This window comes from Momordica charantia (assembly GCF_013281855.1).
Source record: "Momordica charantia cultivar OHB3-1 chromosome 5 unlocalized genomic scaffold, Mcharantia_2.0 BLBB01000005.1, whole genome shotgun sequence".
Classification (NCBI taxonomy): domain Eukaryota; kingdom Viridiplantae; phylum Streptophyta; class Magnoliopsida; order Cucurbitales; family Cucurbitaceae; genus Momordica; species Momordica charantia.
Genome location: NW_028275163.1, coordinates 248,581 through 275,262, shown reverse-complemented (window position 1 = coordinate 275,262; position 26,682 = coordinate 248,581). Strand labels below are relative to the sequence as shown.

At 35.8% G+C, this 26,682-nt stretch overlaps 1 protein-coding gene across 2 annotated transcripts; it reads left to right on the top strand.

Moving 5' to 3' along the window:
* The first annotated feature begins 1,342 nt into the window (after nucleotides 1-1,342).
* LOC111015708 (transcription regulator) lies at nucleotides 1,343-26,303 on the top strand. Of its 2 annotated transcripts, XM_088124081.1 has the most exons (52): nucleotides 1,343-1,658; nucleotides 2,508-2,805; nucleotides 3,330-3,558; nucleotides 3,701-4,040; nucleotides 4,129-4,242; nucleotides 4,324-4,452; nucleotides 4,617-4,808; nucleotides 4,948-5,142; nucleotides 5,329-5,466; nucleotides 5,630-5,752; nucleotides 5,866-6,119; nucleotides 6,783-6,886; nucleotides 7,054-7,148; nucleotides 7,233-7,472; nucleotides 9,081-9,272; nucleotides 9,393-9,471; nucleotides 9,554-9,621; nucleotides 12,727-12,872; nucleotides 13,100-13,208; nucleotides 13,279-13,425; nucleotides 13,619-13,666; nucleotides 13,749-13,877; nucleotides 14,115-14,354; nucleotides 15,960-16,100; nucleotides 16,182-16,267; nucleotides 16,382-16,487; nucleotides 17,064-17,159; nucleotides 17,296-17,448; nucleotides 17,812-17,994; nucleotides 18,076-18,293; nucleotides 18,380-18,512; nucleotides 18,597-18,722; nucleotides 19,148-19,192; nucleotides 19,323-19,400; nucleotides 19,545-19,661; nucleotides 20,344-20,470; nucleotides 20,544-20,644; nucleotides 20,723-20,860; nucleotides 21,350-21,430; nucleotides 22,353-22,499; nucleotides 22,589-22,720; nucleotides 22,889-22,918; nucleotides 23,004-23,150; nucleotides 23,230-23,291; nucleotides 23,600-23,753; nucleotides 23,844-24,035; nucleotides 24,119-24,223; nucleotides 24,498-24,632; nucleotides 25,386-25,622; nucleotides 25,730-25,831; nucleotides 25,974-26,163; nucleotides 26,201-26,303. In XM_088124081.1, exons 1-51 carry the CDS (start codon nucleotides 1,560-1,562, stop codon nucleotides 26,121-26,123), a joined length of 7,230 nt encoding a protein of 2,409 aa, XP_087980207.1. In that variant the 5' UTR covers nucleotides 1,343-1,559; the 3' UTR covers nucleotides 26,124-26,163; nucleotides 26,201-26,303. The 2 variants fall into 2 exon arrangements, with proteins under 2 accessions (XP_087980207.1, XP_022146508.2); XM_022290816.2 differs by having other exon boundaries at nucleotides 25,974-26,303.
* The last annotated feature ends 379 nt before the right edge of the window (nucleotides 26,304-26,682 follow it).

Genomic DNA, 26,682 nt, shown 5'->3' with positions numbered 1-26,682 from the left:
AGAGAACAGTAAATCTGGTTATGAATGAAAGCAATATGATTGTATATACAATATATTTTACATATTGTTCTTTCATTCTCCCGTTATATATCAAGTATGGACATGGTGTGGATTAGTTTATTTAACATCTACTCTGATAACATGCAATGCTTATTTTTTTAAAATGTTTTGTCATTGTAGTTTCTCTAGGGTACTTTCAATTTTTTTACGAGTACCTGACTTCTGAGCTGAGAATGCACTATATCTTGCGTTTCACGTTTAATAAAAAGTAACCACCACGTATGTCATGTTTAAGAAAACTACATCAGGCGATGTTTTATAAAAAGCCATTTATCTTGAATTTTATAAGTCTTAACCAACTATTTATCGTCTTACTTCATAAAACTTTAAAGGATAATATGGAGAATCAAATCATTATAAATTTGACATATACCTTCGTTTTTTTTTTAAATCGGAATAACCATCTTAAGCATAGCACATCAATGGATGAATCAGAGGTAGGGAAATCACATATAGACAAAGTCGAACAAGAAATAAAAAAAGACAAATGAAAAGCTCTTCGAGTAGCCACCCCTATACGAGCATGCAGTCGATTGGATAAACTTTGTCGCTAGTTACACATCAACTTATTATACAACATAAATATTGTTGCAAATAACTAATTACTCAAGACATGCACCATCAACCGTAAAGTATGAGATTCAAATCCTACCTCAACGTAGACTTATTATACATATAAGATAAAACTGTTGCAAGTCAAAGATTAATTAAAGTTAGATGTCAATGTAAAATTATTCCAAAGAAAATAAATTGAATTGCAATATATTAACACATCTCGATATATCTAATTATCAAAATAAATAAAAATGAAATTAAGAATTCGTTACACCTTTACCTGACTCCTCGAATTGCAACATTTGACATTTAATATAATTCATTTTTTTCCAATACAATATCTAGGGTGAGATTACCGCACACAAATAAAATTGAGTTGATTCACAGTTTTTATACTAATTAATCAATGTTTGCTTTCGCGCGGAAAAAAAAAGTCAGCAATCCAAAACCATCAACAGATATCTCTCCTTATAGTATATTTTTTATTCGAGGAGGGAGAGATAACGCCCCTCTTGTTTTTTGAGTATGGATTGACCTCTTTAATCCTCTAAAGAAATGGAATCGCCGCTCTTATGAAATGAAAGTTGAAATAGCAGGTAGGGTTAAAATGGGAATATAAGCAAAAAATGGGGTAGAAAGATAGTTTGAGTTTAATTTATGAGGCCATATTTGTGTAGGTCAGAAGAGGAAGGCCCATCAGAGCAGAGCAGACCAAAGTTGCAAGTTGCAATTAGAAGAGAAGAGAAGAGAATATAAATACGATTCTACGCCATTGAATATACACTCTCGTGATCTCCATCATCTCCTCTTTCTTGCACTCTGTTCCCGCAATCTCATTTCCCGAACCGCTTCTCCAACTCTCATTTCGTTCTTCTTCTTGGCGCTCACTCGGCCCTCCCTCAGTCTTTCCGGTTGAAAACCCTAGCTTCCCGATTTGGGTCACCATGCTGAAATTTTCGACTGCAACGTCATCTCAGATTCGCTTCCTCCTCCATAGCTTGACTGAATCTAATACTGAATCTATCCTCAAGGAGCTCTATGAGGTATCATCTGACTATCTACATCGCCCCCCGCCTTTCTTGCCTCTTTACTTTTTTTTTTCCTGTTATAGTTGTTAACTATCATTTGAGCTCTCTGATGGTGTTAGAATTCTTCTATTTCGTGCTTCCTGGTCTAGATTTATTGTTTCCCACTTGTTCACGTGAATTTTTACCCAATTCTCCACTTCCACTACGTTTCTCATTTTGATCTCTAGGTATTGCAAAACAGTAGTAGGGGTTTATGCTTTACTGGATTTAATATTTTTCTGAACTACTCGGCTGCCCGAGTTTTGTTTCATCAATTATCTTTTTGGCGATAGTATTACTGAGGTATCAGATATTTGAAGCGTTTTTCTTTTCAAAGCTTCCCTCTGGGTCTCTTTTACCTCCCAGTTTCGGAGCGTCATCTCTTTCTTTTCAATCGAAAATCGACATTTGGGGTGTTTACCTGTAATTGTATAGTTGCTTTGGGGGCTTCTAAATTTTCGGCTGTTTCTTACTCTCTGTTTTTTCCCAACTGCTGTTGATTTCGTGCCGTCCTTTCTTTCATTTTTTCTTCGTGGAAGTTGTGTGTACAATCCCGAAATAAAAGAATCGGAGAAGAAAATTCGATTGGATATGTTTTTTCAAATAGCAGCCTGCGACGCTTGCCGTTAAGAATTATTTTTCCCAATTAATTGGAAAGTAAATACTTCTTCAAATACCTAGTAATCGTGACCAAGAGGTTACAAAATCATGTAATTTTTACTAATTTTTTTGTATGAAGACATTTAACTGAACTAGTGCATTGGTCTTTTACGTTTAGACATACTTTATGCAATTGACTGAATCAAGATCTTCAATGTGCTCCAGTTTATTGACTGTGGAATTGAAGGAAGCTTCATACTGCTCAGAACTTGTTTGGATCATTTCACTAGTCATGGAACAGATTTGGAAAACCTGCAGTTACGACTAGTTATTTCTTCAGTTTTCAAGCATCTTTTGGACAGACCTAATTTTAGTACAATATTTTGTGAGTCCCTAAAAAGTAGAGATATCAACCAAGGTATTCTGGAGAACATCTCGAATCTGTTAAACTTGTCCATGTGTGAAAGAATTGGAGTTGGTCTTGCTGTTTCAGATTCTGAAAATCTTGATGCAAGGATGTGCGGTAAGTTCTAGAAGTTATCATTGATTGTTGACATGTTCTTGCCGTCAATTTCCTTTCAACTACTTCTACATTTCATGCGTTTTTATTGCCAGAGAGTTATATTTGCTTTTACCTGTCAAGGTAACTCCTCCAACCCTTAAGCCAGTCATCATTATGTTTTGATAATAGTAAGCATGGGGTTGTCTGATTGGCAAGGGCTTGAGATCTCTTGGTCGTACTGGTTTGGGGGTCTCAAGTTCGAATCTTCCGGTGAGCTTAATACCAAAAACCTTTGATTTCTCCCGGGTCCCGGCCTTGGGGCGGGCGCGGGTGTCCTTGGGTATAGGGAAGCAAACCTCCGCCTACCAGTTATAAAAAAAATTGTAAGCATGGGGCTGTTGTTGATTTTGCTTTTAACATATTATCGATTTTACTCTAATAAGATGATGACACTTCAACGTCAATAGACTCATCATAACCAGTCAAAAAGTATTTTATTTGTTTGTCTTTGCAAGGACTTCATAGGTCGTGCTTTTAATTTTCAGGGAAGAACTTCTGCATTCGTCAGATTGAGGAGCTTTGTGCTAATGCTGTTTCTGTGGATTCCACTCACCAAATTCAGGATATTATTATGTTCCTCCAGCGGTCTGAGGGGCTCTCGAAGCATTTAGATTCCTTCATGCAAATGCTATCTCTGGTGCAGTTGAAAGATGTTACAGACTTTGTTTTGTCACCACTGCTTTCAGATGAATTGCGAGAGGAGAAATTTTTAAGGTGCCGAAGAATCTTGCTCTTAAATATGATCTTCACTGTTTATGTATGATACCTTGAATTATAGGTTTGTGATGACTTTGGGTGGGTATCTGAGCTTCTGTAATATTGTTATTAACTTAACAACTTTTATTTTCCATTGTAGGAATGTAAACCTGTCACATGAGTCCCTTGATAATGATTTTGATTCCATCTTAGCTGAAATGGAGAAGGAAATGAGCATGGGAGATATAATGAAGGAACTGGGTTATGGATGCACTGTCAATGCGACGCAATGTAAAGAGATTTTGTCCCTATTTTTGCCACTGACAGAGATTACTATCTCTAAGATACTTGGCATGATTGCTCGCAATCATATGGGTCCTGAGGACAGTCGAAATATATATACAACTTTTAGTCTAGCTTTAGGTTGCAGCAGTCTGTCTGATCTACCATCCTTGAACTCATGGGATGTGGATGTCCTCATAGACACAGTGAAGCAACTTGTAAGCCCTTTTTTCTTCATCTGCGCATGTTGTATGAATATAATTTTGTTTCTTCCTTTCTTTTCCTCATTGTGCTTTCTTGATGCAGGCACCCGGTGTTGACTGGATAAGAGTAATGGAAAATCTGGATCATGAGGGTTTTTACATTCCTAATGAGGAAGCATTCTCATTTTTCATGTCTGTATATAGACGCGCATGTCAGGTAGTGTTTGCTTTACTTGTAGTGTTTTGAGATGAAACAGTCCATTCCCTGTTAATCCGAGTCTTTGACTGAGATTTTCAGGAGGCATTTCCTCTTCATACTATTTGTGGGTCCGTTTGGAAGAATATGGAGGGTCAAATTTCTTTTCTTAAACATGCCGTGTTGGCACCACCTGAAATATTTACATTTGCTCACTCTGGAAGACAGCTGGTACGATCAACATTTATGGCACATCAACAACTTCCTTATTTTGCTTGCTTACATCTAGCTTACTTTGATTGCTGTGTAACTTTTGTTGCAATAACTAAGCAGTCTCCTACCTGTTATGGGAATAGATACTTCTAACATTTTACAATTGATGGGATGTTTTGCAGGCTTATATTGATGGAGTGCATGGCCATAAGCTTCAACTTGGACTTACAAATCATGCATGGATGTGTCTTGATCTTTTGGATATACTGTGTGAACTAGCTGAGAGAGGTCATGCTAGATCTGTGCAATCAATTCTTGAGTTTCCTCTTAAAAACTGGCCTGAGCTATTGCTACTTGGGATGGCACATACAAACGTACATTCTTGTCACCTCTGCATTGAGCTTTTCTTTTATTTTTTATATTTTATTTAGAAATTTGATTTGTTAAAGTTGTCCTTTCTCTCTCACCACGCATATTCTGATCTGGTTGTAAACTTTACATATTTTCATGCAGACTGCATACAATTTGCTTCAGTATGAAGTTTCTTTTTCCGTCTTCCCATTGATATTAAGAAATCCTCTTGGTAGTGGTTTGGTCCTTCAGCTATGGCATATTAACCCCAATCTGGTGTTACGGGGATTTGTGGATGCTCAAAACAGTGATCCTGATTGCATAGTTAGGATTGTTGACATCTGCCAAGAATTAAAGGTAAGCTACTACATGGTCTCTCTCTCCTTCTCTTCTTCCTCATCCTCCTCTCTCTCTCTCCCCTTCTCCTCTTCATTTCTCTCTCTCTTCCTGCCTGAGAAGGTGTGAACCATATTCTTCACATATTGATTATATTTGCCAACCATATTCTGAAATTCCTTTTCTTCCTTCTATATCATTTTGCAGATACTTTTGTCAGTATTAGATACGATTCCTTATTCCTGCAGTCTCAGATTAGCAGCCATTGCTTCACGGAAGGAATTTTTAGACCTTGAGAAGTGGTTGAGTAATAGTTTGAACACGTGCAAAGATGTATTTTTCGAGGTAGTATTTTTCAGTTGGTTGCCTGAACTTTAGTACTGTGTTCATGAGATCAATGGATATATAATCTAAGTAATATGTATGTGTTTGATAGATATGTGATATTAGTTTTAAACTTTGGTGATTATAGAGGGAAAACTTTTGATATTAGTAGCCTATGTTGCAGGAATGTCTCAAGTTTTTGAAAGGGATTCAATATGGGGGATCTCAAGATTTTTCAACCAAACCTTTCTATCCTTCTAATGCCTTCTCAAATATTTATTTGGACACTGCTTCTACTTTCTTGAAGGTACGATGGAAGAACATTTATTTCACCAGCTAATTGATTCTTCTATGTGGGATGTTGAATGTTATGCATATGTCAAATGGAATAGTTTGGTTAAACCTAGTTGTAAATATCAGGTTCTTAGATCTAATGTGGGTACTATTGCTTCTACTCAACTATCCGAGGAAATGGAGAAGTTGCATGTTGCAGTTCTGGAATCGAACCCAAAGCTGCAAATTGGTGGGGCCTCAGATGCACCCGCTTCAGATGGATATACAGATGACATTGAGGCTGAAGCTAACTCTTACTTCCAACAAATGTTCTCCGGTCACTTGACTATTGAAGCAATGGTTCAAATGCTTGCTCGATTCAAGGAGTCTTCAGTAAAAAGGTGCTGTATTTTTTATCATTTTTGGGTTGCATGCATTCTGAGCTAAGTGTCTGGCTCTATAAAAAAATTATTTATGCTCAATTTCCACAAAAACTTGGGATGTCAGTATTCTTCCCGTTCTCTTGGATGCATACTGCATTTCTTCACTTTAAAGTTCGTCACCTAATCTGTGGTTGTTATTTAGGGCTATTTTGTGGTTTTTATGGAAAGAAAGAAACAAATGGGTTTTTGAAGATTTTTGTGGAACAATGTACAACATATATCTTCTTGGTGGTGGTGTTCAAACGGCTAAGAATTTCTTTTATAATTATAGCCTCATGATTTTGTATGATTGGAAGGCTTTGATTTAGTTAATCCCTAGAGGGGTGACCTCGACCTCTGCCCCTAGCCTGTCTTCTGTCCTTTCTCCAAGTTTCTTATAAAAAAATTCGTCCCTAATCTGAACTTTTATTATTTTGATATCTGAGTTCTTAATTTCTCTTCACTTGCCACCAACTGTATAATCTTGTGTAGCTTTCTTTTTTTAATAGCTTGGTTAGTATGTGCTCCCACAGTTTTTATTAATGAGTCCTTTGTGTTCCATATCCAAAAAAAGGGAAAAAATTAATAAATAAAGACAGCTTGGTTAGAATGAACAGCTCACTAAGTGGGTTATGCTTACAGGGAACAATCAATATTCGAATGCATGATTGCGAATGTTTTTGAGGAGTACAGATTCTTCCCAAAATATCCTGAAAGACAGCTGAAAATTGCGGCAGTTCTCTTTGGTGAGTTTCACATTAAAACTTACGGGTGATAGTCTAGCCTATATTTCCAGCATGTTCTGTTGTTTAGTTTCCACTTACGATTCTTTTTTTCTGCTTATGACATTCTATTTGTTTCTTTTACGTTCGTATTTGTATTTAAATGTTCATTTTTTTCATTCCTTTTTCAGGCTCTGTTATTAAGCACCAGCTTGTAACTCACCTTACGCTTGGGGTTGCACTGCGTGTTGTCCTTGATGCACTTCGTAAACCAGCAGATTCAAAAGTTTGTATTGCATGTTAGAGAGTGAGGTTTAGTTTGTGCTTTCTGCTTATTACGTGACGATGTGGTCAACATTTCTTTTGGCAGATGTTTGTGTTTGGTACTAAGGCTGTAGAGCAGTTCGTGGATCGTTTGATTGAGTGGCCACAGTACTGCAATCATATTCTGCAAATATCACATCTGCGAAGCACTCATGCAGAACTCGTCTCTTTCATTGAGCAGGCTCTTTTGAGAATTTCTGCGGGCCACTCTGATTCAGAGGGAAATATCCATGCTTCTGCCATCCATCACCATGGTTCCAATCAAGCTACTTCAGGAAATGTGGAGGTGGTGACTGATTTTTCAAATACATTCTTCATTTCTTTGTTGTCTTCTGCAGCGTATATTATTGACTTTCTAATTTGGAAGTTTATCATGATATGCATAAGAACTATCTACGTATGTTATAAATGAATGTGTGTGTGTGTGTTTTTCCTTGAACGGAAACTAGGAACCTTTTCATGAATGGAAACAAGAAGGTACGAAGGAAAGGAGAGCCCTTAGAACCAGGGAACTTAGAAATAATTACTCCAATTGGTGTAACTCAAAACAGAGGAATAGTTACAAAAAAAAAGTTTCAATAGGGTGCTTGAATTGGAAGCAAAGCTACATAACTAGCTATAAATTAGTCAAAATTTCTATAGTGGCTGATGAAAATCCTTTATTCCTTTCCTTCCACAATATCTACCGACCCACTAAAATTTCATTCTCCAATAGGATCCCTAAGTTCTTTGAAGTTGTTGCCCATGAAGCTTGCTCTAGGAACTCCTTACAAGGGCAACCTAGAAGAGATTAGACCTGCTGATGTAGGGGTTTAATAGTCAAATGCCCTTTAAGCATAAAACTAGCTGTAGAAGGCTAGAAGTTATTAAATGGCCGTTGATGGCATGTAGTTAGCTGGTTGTTAGTTATTTAGTTCGTTAGGCTTATCTTAGTTGCAATTCTATTATTATAAATAGCAGTGTTCAAGTTGTAAAAGGAGATACATTTTTATCAATAAAGTTTTCTCATTTTGGTTTACATCACCTGCTATAATATTTTCCCAAGTCATGGTGCACATCTACCTAAGATTTAATATCCTAGGAGCGTAAGTATAGTCAAGGTGCTTGTCGGGACAAACACTCACGTGTATTAAAAAAAAATATTGTCCTAAAGACACAGTGTCGGAGGAAATGATTAGTTTTCCTCCTAGTCTACATATTATGCACCAATTAGTGCACACATAGGAGAAGGGCTCATTTTGTTCACCCTTTCCAGCAAAAGAGTCATTTGATTCTCTTTAGAGTCTCTCTCTCTCTCTCTCTCTCTCTCTCTCTCTCATATTTGGAATTTCCTCCAATTATAGGTTGATAGAAATCTCTAGGTTTTAGGTTAGGGGCTGATAGAAATCCATTTCATGGTAAAATGGGAAAGTGGATTGGTTTTCTATCCAACTAGGGCTACCAAATTTTCTTGAAGGTTTGTTGGGATGTTAGAGACTTTGGGGATTATTATAAAAGAACTATAATCGAAAACTTGATCAAAAGAACTAATCCAGATATAGTGTTTCTCCAAGGATGAAAGTTGGCAAAAGTTTTTACAAGAAGTTGGTTAAATTTTTTGTGCAGCGTAAGTTAGATCAATTGGGATGGAATGGATAACATTGAAAAATCTGGAGGGATTATCATTCTATGGGATGAGAAGACAATTTTTTATTTTTGATTTGAAGGGATGAGAAAAATTAAAGTTGTGGAAACTCAAACTCTTCGTGGGGCTCTCTCTCTCTTTCAATCAACTTACTTTTGAAGGGGAAGATGGGTGTTGGGTCTCTAATATTCTGTCTAGCTATACAGAAAGGGATGACTTTTTAGTGGCGAATATTAATAAGATTTCTTATTATACATTGGTTAATCACAGTTAAATAGTTCTAGCATAATTCAACCTGGTCAGCAACTTTCTTCGACAATTCAGCTTCAACAGAAACATGAAAGTGCCAGTGATGATCGACTTAAAGTCACTGCAACATCAGCTACTGATGTAAAGCCAGTTTTATCTTCGGTGGGTCAACCTTCAATTCAATCCATAGGTGATGCTTCTACCAATCAAAAGGTAATCCATTCTTTGTCGTTCATATGTCTGTGACTCTTGTGCAATTTGTACCTTTGATCATTATAATTATTAACAATGAAATGTCCCCTTCTATATCTTTGCAAATTGCTACAAATGTAGGTGCAGAATACAATCAATACTCCAATGTTGTCTTCTTCCCCTGGTTTTGTCCGTCCTTCACGAGGGGCTGCTTCTACCAGTTAGTTTTTCTATGAGTGTGTTATTGAAAGTTTTTGTTTATTTGGAACAAACATAATAGTTATGTTTTTATCCTTGGATAGGGTTTGGTTCAGCTTTGAATATTGAAACACTTGTTGCTGCGGCTGAGAAAAGAGAAACTCCTATTGAGGTACCCCATTCTTTGTGATATCTTTTCGTTTAAACGTATTTATCAATCCATCAGGGTTTTTTTTTTTTTTTTGAGTACAACATATGGGGTGAAGATTCAAACTCACGACCTTTTGGTTGGAGATAGGTGTCTTAACTAGTTGAGCTATGCTCAGGTTGGTTCAATTCATCAGGTCTCGATGAACGTGGATTTTGTAGGAGATTCTTATTTGTTACATGATGATTGATACCATAACCTGATAACCATGGTTTGAAATGTCGACATTGATAAAAATGTCAAGGTCATGATTTTACAGAAATGTCGATGTCGACAGATATTTTGAAAAAAATTACGAAAATTGTATAAATTGATGAAAATTGTTTGAATTAGTAAATAAAACTTTAACTGTAATTTAACTTAATTAGGCTATAATTGATCAGTTTTAACCATTATATGTATAAATATGAGTAACTTATATAAATGTCGACGTTTATGAAAATGTTGGAACAAGATAATGAAGATCAATGGAAATTATTTGAACTAGTAAATTAAAATTCAACGTTGCTTAATTTGAGATGTATGTTACATAATTGAAAGCTATCAGATGTTGATATTCAAATAATTCTGAAAATTTGTAAAATTGCTTAAATTAATAAATGAAATCTTAACGTTAGTTAGATAAATTATAAGTTATTATTTTTTAATATTCATATCTATGCAATAACTAATATATAAATTTACATGAATACAAGTTTTATTAAGTAGTTGATAGGTAAACAAATAAACTAATAAATACTTGAATAATTTTAATATTATTAAATAGAAAGAGAGATGTATATACAATTATAAATTAAAGAGTAATTGTATAAAAAATAAATTAATATTTTGATTGTACAAAAGTATATATATAAAAAAGTCTACAAAATCTAATTATATAAACATTAATGTTAATAATAAAAATTTAAATATTTTTTTTAAGAATTTTTCTTGATTCTTATAAGAACATACATGTATACGAGAAATAGAATATGGAGAGGATAAAAAGAATTATGTAACATGATTAAAATACATAATATAATTAAATAAATAATTAAAAATAAAAACATAAAGAACCTTGAAAAAGTATCTGTATATATATTATATTTTAAGAATAATTATTATATACGGTAGTGGTGACTGGTGAGACACAGAGTTCAAAATGAGTCAAAGAGTTCTCATCCGTTGTCCCACATCGGTAGAAACATGGAATACGAGCCACACTTCCCATATAAATCTCTTACCCGTCACTCACGGGCTTGTAAGTTAAACCTGGGCTTGATATGAAGTAAAAATTTGAGTTGGGCTGCTTTAAACCTTGGTGACTCGCAAGATATCATCGATACCTCGATATTTTGAGGTATCGGTGTTGTGTCGTCGACATGTCGAGCGAAATGTCGACTTGTCGAACAATATTGAATACTCCGACCACAACTATGATTTTTAAATATAGTTTAAGAAAATTCCCCAATATCTACTTTAATTAGAAAAAGTAGATGTCTACGGATATATTTTCAACTATATCCACAAAGTAGAGATTGGGGAATTTTATTATTATAATATCCTTATTAGGATGGTGAAAAGAATAGGGCATATGCCAACCTGGGCTTGGTTCAACTGGTTAAAACATGTATTTTCGCTAAAAAAAAGAATCTTGTATAACATCTTTATTTTTTCATTTAAATAAATAATCAGAAGGAAGAAATGGGAGAATGCAAAATGGCATTAAAAAACAGCCCAAAAAAGGGCGTCGAAAAAGGATAAGACCTTTGTCTTTTGTAAATGCAAACACCCTTTTTCTGATTATAGTCTTAACATAATTTTGGCCAAATGGATGACTTTTTTGTAACGCAATTTTTAGGTTCCGGGGTCTCGACCTTATTTTTGTAATATTTCATATATCAGTGAAATGACTGTTTCCTCTGAAAAAAAGACAAGTCCTTGTAGAACATCTAGCCAATCATTATACCTTATTTTGGCCTATTTTTGGGTTGTTCCTTGATTAAGTTAATGTGGAAGCACATTAAAACATCAGGTTTTTTTACTTGAATAAAGATAGTCCTATTTAGTTTTAGCCTCTGTATTCTCTTACATTTCCCAACACACTCTTTGAGGCTGTGTCACTATGTTAGAACTTTCACCAGAACTAGTCTGTTGTCCCGGTGCCGCACCTCATGGGAACATATTTATTTCTTGGGTTTTTATAAGGGTAGGTACCCTTGGCACTGTCTGAATACGAACCAGTGTGGATAAGCTGATAAGGTTGCTTGATGATGTAGTTAGTATTTTACGTTGGTTAGTTAAGTTGTTAGTCCTTTAGTTGCTAAGTTGTTAGTCTTTTAGTTGCTGCAACTGTTAGTTACTGTGTGGTTAATGGCCCAGCAGCCTCTATAAATAGCTGCTGGATTTCAGTGTTTAGGATGATTAATCCTCTTCAAGAAATCTACATTGATTGTGTACATCACTTGAACTCATCAAAATCTTCAGCCACCTTTTCTGAAGAAGTTCCTTGGTGTTTTTCATTCTTTCCCATTAAGCCTCGGGTATGAAAATGAGAAACAATTTGAACCACCTGTAGTTTCCTTGATTTTAATTGTTTCATAGTTATTTTGAAATTCACATTTGAACTGATATTTCTTGATATGCTTGTGAAAATTCATTCACTTGTATATACGATATACCAAGTACAAGCAGCAAAATGTTGAATTTTTCTTCACATATTGTACCATGGAAGTTGCTACCACGTGGCTTTCTCAATGAGAAGGTGATGTTGTCATACTACTGCTTTAGAGTGGTTCTGCTTCTGTGAAGGCTTAAATGAATACAATGAGAGAAATCTTTGATCCCCCCTTCACACCCGATTACCTTTATGGTAATGGTTAATGGTAGTTTTGCTTAGGAACTTGGACATTCTGAGCATAGTTTTCTCAATCCTGCTTCTTTTTCTTCTGCATTTTCAAAGTTTAGGGCTTCTCTTAATAGACTTGAGGTGAGACTATATACCTCTTTGATGTATTTTGATTTAATTTCTCGTGTGGGGTCTGATTTCTTTGTTATCTTGCTTTCTTATAAGTCTCATTATGTGTACAGGCTCCAGCATCAGATGTGCAAGACAAGATTTCATTTATGATTAATAATATTTCACTCACTAATCTTGAAGCCAAAGCAAAAGAATTTACTGAGATTTTGAAGGAGCAGTTTTATCCTTGGTTTGCTCAGTATATGGTCATGAAGAGGTTCGAAGCTGCTTTACTTGTATATTCTATATATTTACACGGAAATAACTGCAAGGTGTATTTTATGGGATAGTATCAATGAGCTGATAACCAAAAGCCATGTGGTGCATGCTGTATTAGGGGGAGGGACCTGATAACTAACGTTCTAGAAATCCACTTAGAGATAATATTGTTATTTATATGAATTGAACGATATTTTTAATATCCGACTCTGAATTGCTTTACAGGGCTAGCATTGAGCCTAATTTTCATGACACGTACTTGAAGTTTCTGGACAAAGTTAATTCAAAAGCTTTAAGTAAAGAGATCGTTCAAGCTACTTACGAGAACTGCAAGGTGTTCTTTTCTTCTTGGATGTGTTCTGCAACCAGTGCCTGCCATGGTACTTAACCTTTTCTTTTTCCAGGTTCTATTAGGATCAGAGCTCATAAAATCAAGTTCAGAAGAACGTTCATTGCTAAAGAATTTGGGAAGCTGGCTTGGTAAACTGACAATTGGTAGGAATCAAGTGCTGAGAGCTCGTGAAATAGATCCAAAATCTTTGATAATTGAGGTACTTATTCAGTTACCCTTCTTGGTTTCATTTATTCCACCACATGGGGACTTTGGGACTTCCTCCTCTTTAGTCTTCACATAATTTTTGTTTTCTGGAGAATCATATTTGATGACGTTGGTTCTGTTTTATAATTACTTTCCACTTTCCACTTTCCACTTTCCACTTGGCACTCACTTTTCTGTTTTGGCAGGCATATGAGAAGGGGCTAATGATTGCAGTAATACCATTTACTTCCAAGGTATGGTTATTCTGTATGAGGATTACTTTTGGTGACCTGGTTTTAGGATTACGATCTTACCTTCATATTGTTATGGCTGTAGATTCTTGAACCATGTCAAAGTAGTTTAGCCTATCAACCTCCAAATCCTTGGACAATGGGGATTCTTGGACTGCTGGCAGAGATTTATTCAATGCCTAATTTAAAAATGAACCTGAAGTTTGACATTGAGGTATGAATGCGTTTATTACTTCAAGATCGTATCTTATTAACAATATTGATTGGCACTATGGATACATCTAGCTGTAAATTTTCACCGGATTTGTTGACTGAAAGAATTTCATTGATCAAATGAAATTTGCACAGCCAAGGGAGAACCCTCGTTAGGAAAGATTCAAAAAGTTTTTTCACGACCACTGAATTCAATTCATCTAGCAATTTCAATTTGCTTTTAATTGTATTTGTTCAGGTTCTATTCAAGAATCTCAGTGTGGATATGAAAGACATAACGCCAACCTCTCTTCTCAAAGATCGTAAGAGAGAAATTGAAGGTAATCCTGATTTTTCAAACAAGGATGTTGGAGCATCCCAGACGCAGATGGTACCAGAAGTGAAGTCCAGCATAATGTCTTCTTTAAATCAAGTGGATCTTCCACTGGAGGTTGCAGCATCATCGAATTCTGGGAATCATACTCATCTTTTATCCCAGGTTTGTTATGTTCTATCCTTCTTTTAGATAAGCAACTCATATTCACTTACGAGAGAAAGATACAAAGTGGGGGGGGGGGGGGGTGCAGATAAGGTATCCGACTGTGAACCACTTGTGCAAAGGGATTTTTACATAAAGGACCACTAATTTGCACTAATGGAAAAGAGGAGTTTCAACTTCTTAAGTTTCCTATTAAAAGAAAAAGAAAAAGGAGAACTTCTCAAATCAAATGAGGAGTTCATTCTTCAAGGTTTATGGCGGATTACTTGATAAATTAAGGTTGGAAAGGAATCAAAGGGTTTTCAAAGGCATTGAAACTTTTTTTTTTTGATATCCGTGAATGTCTGGACTAGCTTACACGCACCTCGACTAATCTCAAGGGATAGCCGCTTAACCCTACAACATTTGGTACCGGGAAACACATAGGATTTAATTCCTAAGGTAGGTGGCAATTATGGGGTTTGAACCCATTCCTTCTCAATTCACCCTAGCTCCTTTGGATCAAGGAGCCACCTGCTTAAAAAGGCATTGAAACTTCTTGGGAGAGTTTTTGGGTCCTTGTTCATTCTTTTGCTATTCCTAAGATTTTTAACACTACAACCTAGTGCATTTCAACGTGTGATTATTCTTTTTTTTTTTTTTTTTTGCAACTATTGGCTGTTTAGGGTAAAAGCATCCCCTTCTTTTGTAACAATCAATCCTTAATAATGAATCGTTTCTTATCCCAAAATTTTTTTTTTGTCAAAGAATCTAGTTGTACTTTTCGTTCGATTGTAGTGCTGTTTCAGAAAATATAAGTTGAAGAGAAAGATAGTAGGTCGATAAATTCTATTTAAATTCTGTCATTGTTGGATGCGAGGAAGTTTGTAAATGGGATGTGGGGGATGGGTTGTTTTTGGATAGAGTTCTTTTGAGAAGTTGAACTAAAGGGCTGGGGTGGGGGGCGATGTAATTTTCTTTTTGTTGGGGTGCTATGTTGTAATTCTTCTAAAGGGTGATTTTGTTATGTTTGTTGTAACTTTTTGAACTTCAATCAACGGTAAGGTTCTTTTTTCATTTTCAATAAAAGAAGGGGAGTAAGTTTAAATTACTTTTTGAAAGGATACATCAGGATAATTAACTTAATATTGTTTGGAATTTCAACTCTGTCTCTCTCTAATTAATATCGAACTTTTGCCATAAGGTAGATGCTTGTGAAAACTGAGTCTTGTTGGAGAAAACCATATTAAACTTGAGTCTAGGATTTTGTACCTACAACTCTTCGTGTATGGACATTGGAAAAGAGATGGTACACCCCACCCAAATAATTTTTACAAGGGACAAACCAACTTGGCAAAGGTGAAATAATGGATTCATGTGATGGCCGTGTTTACTCCCCCAAATACTGTCCACATGAAGAATTTGATTTTCTTCAGTTTGCTCCTCCATACAACTTTATGACATCTTTCTGGAAAGACCCCGATCACTAGTTAGGTGGCTGGAAAGGGATTTCAAAAATAGATGCCTGAATCACGCATTCCCCAGACTAGAGAACTTTTTCTGTTCTGTAATATTGTAATTTCTATTCCTGTTTTTCTACTGTTTTAAACTATTTATTGGTTGTAGTATGCTACCCCGCTTCATCTTTCTTCTGGCACATTAATGGAGGATGAAAAGCTTGCTGCGCTGGGCTTGTCTGATCAACTTCCTTCTGCCCAAGGACTCTTACAAGCTGCACCGTCCCCATCACCCTTTTCAACCAGTCAGGTATGATTGCATTCTATAGACTAGTTGAAGCCTTCTGATTGAGACTACTCTTTGCTTATTGGCTATTTCTTGTTACTACAGCTTCCTGCAGGTATCCCTAATATTGGAAGTCTTGTTGTGATCAACCAGAAGCTAAATAGTTTGGGCTTGCATCTCCACTTTCAGAGGTTTGGAGCATTTGTTATTGTAACCCTTTTGGTTAACCAATTATCTGTGGTAAAAGCTTCTCTTGGTAAAAATAATTAGTCGTGCTTGTAACTGTTCTCATGCACATGCTACAGATCCGTTCCAATGGCAATGGATAGAGCTGTGAAAGAGATTGTTTCTGGTATTGTGCAACGTAGTGTCTCTATAGCTACCCAAACGACAAAGGAACTTGTTTTGAAGGTCTTCTCTATAAGTTGACTTGATTGACTTGCTTTTTAAAAATTATCTTATCTCATTATGCAATTCTCCTGCGCTTTTGCTGTGCTCCTTTTGGATTATGTTCGGTTTCATCTAGAAATCCTGATCTTTTTATGAATTATCATCCTTGATAAGTTGGAAACTATTTCATCATGAACACTAGCTTTATTAATTTATTTTTGGCTACTTGTACTGCCTGGCTTATGAAGTTCTATTGATGATAGCTATTAAACTGCTCAATCGCAAAAATTTGTATATCGCGTTGTGAAGTTATATGTTAACCCCTATTATGTAGTTCTTATTGTGTTGTCTTTTGGAATATTAAAATAATCAAACTATTGCTCTGTTCTCTGTTATAATTATTATTGGAACTCTTGTTTGTGCCTCTTAAATGTTGCTTTTGGGCTTATTATGCGGATACCTTATCTGCCCTGCCTTTTTGAACTTCTTCCTGTTGTGTGTGTATGTTTTTAAATTTCAACAATAATCTTTTCTGGACTATTCTTATACTTTCATTCTTTTTTCCTCTTCCATATATTTAATCATCTGCAATTGTAGGATTATGCCATGGAGTCGGATGAGACCCGAATATTTAATGCAGCACATTTGATGGTAGCTAGTCTAGCTGGATGTCTAGCACATGTGACTTGCAAGGTTTTTCCTCCTATACTGAACCTCTGAGATAATGTCGATTTTTGTTATCTGTAGCCAATTATAAGAACTTATGGTTGACTTTTTCATACCCTTTTGTATTTCATTCTAATCACTTAGTACAACTTATTTGTTACAGGAACCCTTGCGAGGTTCAATATCAAGTCAACTCAGAAGTTCTCTTCAGGGATTGGGTGTTGCCAGTGATCTGCTTGAGCAGGCTGTTCAGCTTGTTACAAATGATAACCTTGATCTTGGTTGTGCCATAATTGAACAGGCCGCTACAGATAAGGTTAGTAGTTTCTGAAATTGTGTTTCAGCCTTGATATTCAATAGTTTGGCAGCGTATTTAAATTTTACCTTGATCTTGATTTGTTTTTATACGCTACATAGTATTTAATTAATTTAATTTCAGCATTTAAATATTGTTTTTGTTATTTAATTAGATATAATTATGTTTCCTGTCAAGTCGTTTCATCTCTTCAGGAACATCATTTCCAATCAATCCTTACCTCTATTGATTCGAATGGGGGGATCATCAGAAATTTTCATACGATTTTTTTTTAAGAAATCATTTTATTCTTTATTTTTGTACCTGGTATCTTGATAAGATGTTAATTTACCATTTTTCAAAATGATTTTGGTGCTCCCTCAGGCAATACAGACCATTGATGGTGAAATAGCTCAACAACTCTCTTTAAGAAGGAAGCATAGAGATGGTGTTAACCCGACCTTTTTTGACACTGGCATGTATGCACAAGGACCTCTTGGTGTTGTGCCGGAAGCTCTCCGTCCCAAACCGGGACATCTTTCAGTTTCACAACAGCGAGTTTATGAGGTGAGCAACCTTCTTGTTGCTTGTGAACTTTAATATTAAGCAAAAAATTGTATAATTTTACGTTTTTTCATCCCTTCTCAGGATTTTGTTAGGCTTCCCTTGCAAAATCAAAGTAGCCAAGCTCAAAACTCTACTGGTTCTTCAATTACACCTAGTGGTACTGGTTTGAGTAGTCAATTTGGTTTGTCAACGGGACAACTGAACTCTGGATACACATCTGGACCTGTTAATACTGGACTTGAAGGAGTCTCTCGGGCTCTGGATGAAACTATAGAATCTGCCTCTGTGCCCCAACCAAGGTCTTGTAGCTTAGCTAGTGTCTTAAATTGTTCCAACCATAAGCATGTAGTTTCTCTGACTATTCCTTCTTTGTGCAATTTTTCAGTGCAACTACAGGACATATTGCTGCTGATGGTGTTGGTGTACGCGGCCAGGAAAATGATATAGTAATTGCTTCTTTCCCGTCGGCTGCTTCAGCCCCTGAGCTACATGCAGTTGATAACTCTGACAATATTAAGGTTGGAAAAACTCCTTTTACTCAAGTATTTATGGTGCATAGGTGAACGTGGTTCTAATTTGATATGTGCCCCCATCTGTTTTAGGAACTTGGATCCTCTTCCCAACCATTGCCCTCACCTATCACTACTGATCGCCTTGCAACTACTATATCTGAACCTTCACTTACCACCAGAGATGCATTGGATAAATTCCAAGTTATTTCACAAAAGGTTGCCGCTATTCTAACTATTGTTGCTTAAATGTTCTATTCGGGCTTAGTTATATGAATAATGCTTATGTTTACAGTTTATACCATGTTGTATTTTCATGTGAATATATGAGAACTAAGAGCTTGTGTTTATTATCTGCATGCATTTAGCTTTCTTTTTGATCGGGTCCCCATGCCCAAAAGGGTTAGCCCCATGGCATGGAGGAGATTGTTTGGGGCCGATAAATATGTGGAAAGGGGTAATTTGAGTTGTTTACCCCTCAATTTTCTTGACATTTCATTGAACATTATATTTAGCTTGTAGCAGTAATTAAGCAACAAAAACTGGGTGGCCTGCTGCCCGTATCAACTTAAGGACCTTTGGTTTTTTGTAGTATTGCTTTTCTATATGCTTGTATATATGTACTGACCGTGATTTTTTGTCAGTTGGAGGCTTTGGTTAGTAATGAGGCTCGAGAAACTGAATTTCAGGTATGTTGCCATATTTCTTTTCACTTCTATCACTGTGGGAATTTGAAATCTACTTTTAAGAATTCAACAAGTGACTCTTGGGGGCTGGCATTCCAAAGTTAAATCTCACATGGAAATTATTTCTGTTTAGGGTGTAATTGCGGAGGTTCCTGAGATCATACTGAGATGCATAAGTCGGGATGAAGCTGCCCTTGCTGTGGCTCAAAAGGTTGTAAAATGTTGTCTTGAACTAAGTCTGTTACCATTCTTTCCCCTGTTTTTTTTTTCCCGTTTTTTGTCTCCCTCTATTAATTGCTTCAATGGTTTCAATGCTGTTTTATCTCTCTCATTCTGGGTCACATTTATGATACAGGTGTTCAAAGTTTTATATGACAACGCATCAAACACTTTTCATGTTGGTGCCCATATTACCATTCTGATTGCCATTCGCGATGTTTGCAAGCTAGTTGTAAAGGAACTTACTAGCTGGGTATGGTCTAGTTTAAAGCTTCTTGGCCAAAAATGAAGATTGCATTCTGGAAACCATTAAATCATTAATGTGCTTTACTTTCATTACTTCTTCTGTAAACTTTTCCGTCTCCTTATTTTTGTTTTCCCACTTAATTATCCTCTTCATTTCGATTCTTTTTTCTTTTTGCAGTGTATCTATGGTGAACTTATACTTCCATCTTTTATGACATTTAAATTCTGAGTCAAATTTAGGTTCTGACTTCCAAATTCTTTGTACATTAATGTTTTCACCGTTGTATTAGGTGTAACCAAGATTTTAAATGTTGATGTCGATAGAAATATCGAGGTTTCAATTCTATGTAAATGTCGATGTCGATGGATATTTTTGGAAAAGTCATAAAAATAAAAAAATCGTGAAAAATATTTATATTAACAAATAAAAATTCACAATTTCTAGGTAAGTGAAAAATGATTACTATTAATATTCTGTCTATATTAGTGACATTTTGTTGATATTTTTCATATTTTTTATATTACCCCTCATGTTGGGTCGAACCTATGGATACATGAAAATGTCGACGTATCGACAAATATTTAATACCATTGGTGTAACTTTAGGTATATATTTTGTTCTGTTTATAATTTTTAAGTTTTAAAGCTGAGCCTTTGATATGTTGTTTTCTCCCAAACTTTGTTTACAGGTGATTTACTCTGAGGAAGAACGTAAGTACAACAAGGACATTACTCTTGGTCTTATTCGCAGTGAATTACTAAATCTTGCAGAGTACAATGTTCATATGGCGAAACTAATTGATGGAGGGAGGAATAGTAAGTGGACATAATTAGTTGATTAATGCTTTCTTTGTCAGCATGAACTCTGACCATCTATGCAAATTTCTAGAGGCCGCAACGGAGTTTGCCATATCCCTCCTCCAAGCATTGGCCGTGGAAGAATCAAGTGTTATTTCAGAACTTCACAATCTTGTTGATGCATTAGCCAAGGTTTGTGTTCTATCAGTTTTACTGGAGGACATTCTCTCATGGTTGTCTTTTTTAAGCTTCTTTATTGTTTTTTTGCAGGTTGCTGCAAAACCTGGATCTCCTGAGTATTTGCAACAGCTGGTTGAGATAATCAAGAATCCTGCCGCTAGTGCGGCTGCTATATCTGGGGTTAATGTTGGGAAAGAGGACAAGGCTAAACTTGCCAGAGACAAAAAGGTTTGTACAGGAGAATATTATAATTACTATAAGGCTGAATTTATGTTCTAGTCCTTAATTTTTTGTGTTTTTTCATTTTAGCCACGATGGTTTAAAATGTTCTAATTTAGTCTTTTATGTTTAATATTTTTCAATTACACCTTTAATATTGGTGAATGCTGACTGGGTAAATTAGCTACTATTAAGCTTAGAAGATATGATATCTTCCGAGTTGGCATAAATTTAGGGAAGAATTAGGCTATTGCTAACTTGCAGGAATTTTGACTTTTTGTCTCCTTAAGTCAGAATTTTTTGTCAAACTCACTAAGTATCATGTCTTATAAACTTTCTTAACTAATTTCATGTATTAAACGACACGGTTATAATTGAAATACTGCTAAAATGTAACGGATTAAATTGAAAGAATATCCAAATATTAGGGACTAAAACATATATAGCCTTAGCACAATATCCTGGAATCTTTTTGCTGATGCCTCATTTCTATGGCAGGCTCCTGGAAATTCCATATCAAACAGAGAAGATTCTAGTATCCTCGAGTCTGAACCAGATCCAGCTGGTTTTCGTGATCAGGTAACATGATGATATTGGCCATCATATATATCATCATTTAATGCTTTGTACAGCTCTTATATGAGAAAGAACTGTTTGAAACTAGAGACATTAATTTTGTGGGTAAAATATCGAACTTATGTTTTTAAGTATATAAATGCATAAACATCATCGATTTTAAATTTCCCTTTCTATTATTTGATATTAGACCACTTAGAAAAATGATAAGCCATTCCTGGAAGTTTGTTGAATCTTTTAATATAAAGCATCATATCATTAGAAATATGCAATTGATTTTTTATATTAGACCTCTTGAAGTATTGCATACATTACTTTTTTTTCCATGGTCTTTCGTACGAGAATATCATAAACTGAACCAAATGTTTGATGTGAACATCATTGAAATGTATATAATAATCATGTATATTAAAATAATTATATTTTGATATATGTTCCCTTGCCGTGACCATGTCCTAGCTTATGTATGATTGTATCCATGTCGTGACTTGTCTGGTCTTTGATCCATTTTTGGGCTTTGCCCCTTTGGAATCTGACCATCCCAAAAAGATGCATAATTGTTCTTGATTGTTTTGTATGTAAACAGGTCTAATCGTGAGAGAGAAATTTACACGAAATACTCCATTCTAAGGCCCAGGAAAAGAAAAAAAAATGCTTCTTATTTGCTCTATATATTATCACTTGTCTTCGATTTTCCTACTCCTCTCATTTTAAATTGAAAGATGTCCATTTTGCTTTTTACCCGAAAATCTTGGCTCAATATCTGCCATATCAAAATATTATAAAATGTTGGGACAAAAACTTGTTACTTCATGGAGACAGTGAGTGATGGAGTATGTTGGTTGTAACACTAATGATTACTTAACCTTTTTAGATGAGACACGTCTGTACGTTTTGATTTCAAAGTTTCAATGGACTCTTGTAGGTGTCAATGCTATTTGCTGAATGGTACCGAATATGTGAGCTGCCTGGTGCTAATGAAGCAGCATCTAACCATTTCATATTACAATTACATCAGAATGGACTTCTGAAAGGGGATGATATGACTGATCGTTTTTTCCGTCTTCTCACGGTATGCTTAAAATTTTTTTGGAAGAAATGTCTGTTTCACATTGGATCACATTTTTGTTTTGCCGACTCACTGCATGCTTGTCAATTTAGGAACTTTCTGTGGCTCATTGCTTATCATCTGAAGTAATTAACTCGGGTGCATTACAATCACCACAGCAAGTACAGAATTTATCTTTCCTTGCAATTGACATTTATGCCAAGCTTGTATTTTCCATCTTGAAGGTGAGTATACATACGCCTTGATAAAATATTGTCCCATCTGCTTCTTTGGCTCCTTTGGATTTTTTTTTTCTTTTGTAATTCTCATGGACGGACATTTGTTTCATGCACTGCATGTTTTCTTTTATGATGCTAATTTGCATCTCACGTGTTCCATTATTTTATTTTCAGGGGTCTGGTAAAACTGCTCTCTTATCAAGGGTAATGAGCTATAGAAGTAATTTGTGCCTTGTTTATGTTTTGCATACTTCTTCGTGACTTAGTAATTCTATGCTGCATGGTTCAGATTCTGTCAGTGACAGTAAGATTCATTCAGAAAGATGCTGAGGAGAAGAAAGCATCATTTAATCCAAGACCGTATTTTAGATTGTTTATTAACTGGCTTCCTGACCTTGGGTCTCTAGAACCTATTGTTGATGGTGCCAACTTTCAGGTCTGAATCATTTGGCGCTAATATTTTGTTTCTCTTTCTTTAATGAATAATCTTAACTGTGAGGGTTACCATGATGCAGATATTGACAGCTTTTGCTAATGCATTTCATGCGTTGCACCCTCTTAAGATTCCAGCATTCAGGTTAGTGTCAATAACGTTGGATAGGAAATCAGATTTTGAATTAGATCTTTAGCAGTACCAACTCTCAAGAGTGAAAGCTAGCAATTGCCTTTATTTTATTGGTATTATTTTTCTGCACCAATAATCTTATTTAATGCAAAAATTGGGGTACGCACAATCAATTAGGTTGCAACATCTTTAACAAAATTAATATGCAATAACGATTGTGGGTTATATATACAGATGCGTCTCCATGGCTGCAAAGAGATGTTTTTCTCTTCTATTTTCTATTATTGTATGTATTTAATGCTGGTCGATGCTTTCACCAGTTATGCTTGGCTTGAGTTGGTTAGTCATAGAAGTTTCATGCCAAAGATGCTTACTGGGAATAGTCAGAAGGGTTGGCCTTACATCCAGCGTTTGCTGGTAGACATGTTTCAATTCATGGAGCCATTTTTGCGGAATGCTGAACTTGGACCACCGGTTTGCTCTGCTCATTCTTCAGACTTATTACTGGCAGAATGTTTTTTTTTGTACTGTGGTATTTATTTTTTCTTTCATCTAATTCTGCAGGTTCATTTTCTATATAAAGGCACTCTAAGGGTGTTGCTAGTGTTACTTCATGATTTCCCTGAGTTCCTATGTGACTATCATTTTACTTTCTGTGATGTGATTCCTCCTAGCTGCATTCAGATGCGGAATATCATCCTTAGTGCGTTTCCTCGTAACATGAGACTTCCAGATCCATCTACTCCCAACTTGAAGGTCTTATCTGCACATTACATTCTCGTAAACATTTTGGTCATGGAATAAATTATGACATATTGAAAATATTCCATCATATGCAGATTGACTTGCTTGCGGAAATCAATCAATCCCCTCGCATTCTCTCGGAGGTGGATGGAGCTCTTAAATCAAAGCAGATGAAGGCCGATGTGGATGAATTTCTCAAGGTATTTTATTTTTGGCCTTCACTATTTATGCTTGCGAAACGAATTGATTGGTTTCACATATCTGAGTTCAAATAAAATAGGAACACAATAGTCAATTCCTTTTTCTTTTGTAAATGAAGTTCAATATTATTCTTAAATAAAATTTCTCCTCGCTTATTTGGAGCTTTCGTTTTTTCTCTTCTGTTTTAACTCCACTGTTTTAGTGTGCTATATTTTCCTCAACTACGTCTTCTTTACCTTTCTCATAATTCTTTTTTTTTTCTGCTCTCTGCAGACGAGGCAACAGGGATCCTCGTTTTTGGTTGATTTGAAGCAGAAATTGCTACTTCCTTCAAGTGAAGCTGCTTCTGCTGGGACCCGTTACAATGTGCCTTTGATCAATTCCCTTGTACTTTACGTTGGGATGCAGGTACTTGGCTTTCTACCATCTTTCATCCTGCAATTTACTTGTGATCGTCTCTGGCAAATACTCATATTGTTCTTTGTATTAGCTCTTTGGTTGGCAAATACTCATATTGTTCTTTGTATTAGCTCTTTGGTTGGCAAATACTCATATTGTTCTTTGTATTAGCTCTTTGGTTTGCATTATGAGCATGAAGTGTCAAAACTTTTTCCTCTTATCATTCTGTATTTGTCTCAAATATTATGCTTCAATTTTTTCCTTTTGGCCAAATGGATTATCTTTTTTAACTCCATTTTTGGGTTCTTCGGGTTTTACCCTCCTGTAATATTTCATTCATCAATGAAATACTTGAAATACTCATTCCCTCATTTATTTTTTCCTTTTGGCACAATGTAAGCACATAAATCAATTTCTAGCATCTCCCCGCTTTTGTGGTTTTTGAATCATGTGCTGTCTTGAAACCATCATGGGTTGGTCATAGTGGTCCATAAAAAAGGTAAGTAGTATAGATCTTAGATGGAATGAGTTCAAACTATGGTTGACCATCTATCTAGGATTTAATATTCTACGAGTTACTTTGGCAACTGGATATGGCGGTTGTCCTGTGAGATTAGTTGAGGTGTTCAAGCTAGCCTGGACACTCACGGATATTTAAAAAAAAAAACCATATGCTATTTTGAACTTCAAAGATGCTAACATGTTTTTTATGCATTGTGAAAGCTTGAATTTGCATGCTTATTTTTTATGATTGTTGTTCAGGCCATACAGCAGCTTCAAGCAAGAAGTTCTCATGCGCAATCAACCGGTAATACTGTTACATTAGCAGTATTCTTGGTGGGAGCTGCTCTGGACATTTTCCAGACTCTGATTATTGAGTTGGATACTGAAGGGCGCTACCTCTTCCTCAATGCTGTTGCAAACCAACTTCGTTATCCAAATACCCACACACATTACTTTTCTTTTGTCCTCTTGTACTTGTTTGCGGAATCAAATCAGGTATGTTATCTGTTTGCAGTTCGTTTTTGTACACTTTTGCCTGCTGGAACTGTCATTGGATCTTAATATGGGACATTTAGTTAAAATTGTTCTTGGAACATGGGCAGGAAATTATCCAGGAGCAGATAACAAGAGTGTTGTTGGAACGTCTCATTGTTAATCGACCTCATCCATGGGGTCTACTGATTACATTCATCGAACTTATTAAGGTAAAGATCCTACCGGCTACCATATTATTCATTCTACATATTATCATTTTTTAACTGTTGCCACGATTATTACCTCTGATTGTTGAGTTCTTACTTGATAAAAATTTTCATTGTAAGCGAGAGCATGTTTATATATTTTCAGAATCCAAGATATAACTTCTGGAACCGATCCTTCATAAGATGTGCACCAGATATTGAAAGACTATTCGAGTCGGTCTCCAGATCCTGCGGTGGCCCCAAATCCGCAGATGAGAACATGGTTCAGAATTGGGTACCTGACAGCGCTCACTAACTTCTTCAGTATACTTGCCAGTGTAATGTACAGAGTATTTCTTCAGTATACTTGCCAGTGTAATGTACAGAGTATTTATTCCCATCTAACGATTGTAGTTAATGCTGAATGGTTTTATCTAATGACCTTGTAAATAGCATATTTTGCTCAATTAAAAGTTCAATATGATTTCGAATCTCACCTTGATGCCTGGCTAAAGCCACTTCTGTGCAAGCAGTCGCTTTTGCTTGAGATGTATAAAAGGGTTCTTTCATCTTCTCCCCTCGTTTTTTGTTTCGGAAACCACAACTGTGTTAATAACCGTCTCTTTTATTTTGCTCATCAACCATACGTACATATATGGATGAGGTGTCACCTAATTGTAACGAGAATATTTTAGAGAAAACCAAGTGAGACCGTGCTTTGCAGTCGAATCACGCAACATTACACGTTATTGTATTTCAATTCAAACCCCTTCCAGAATGTGTCACATTCACAACAAACCTAATTCCCTGTGCTATAGAGTTAACCAGAAGGTTTTTCATCTTATCGTGCTTAAATACCACGATGCAATACGCAG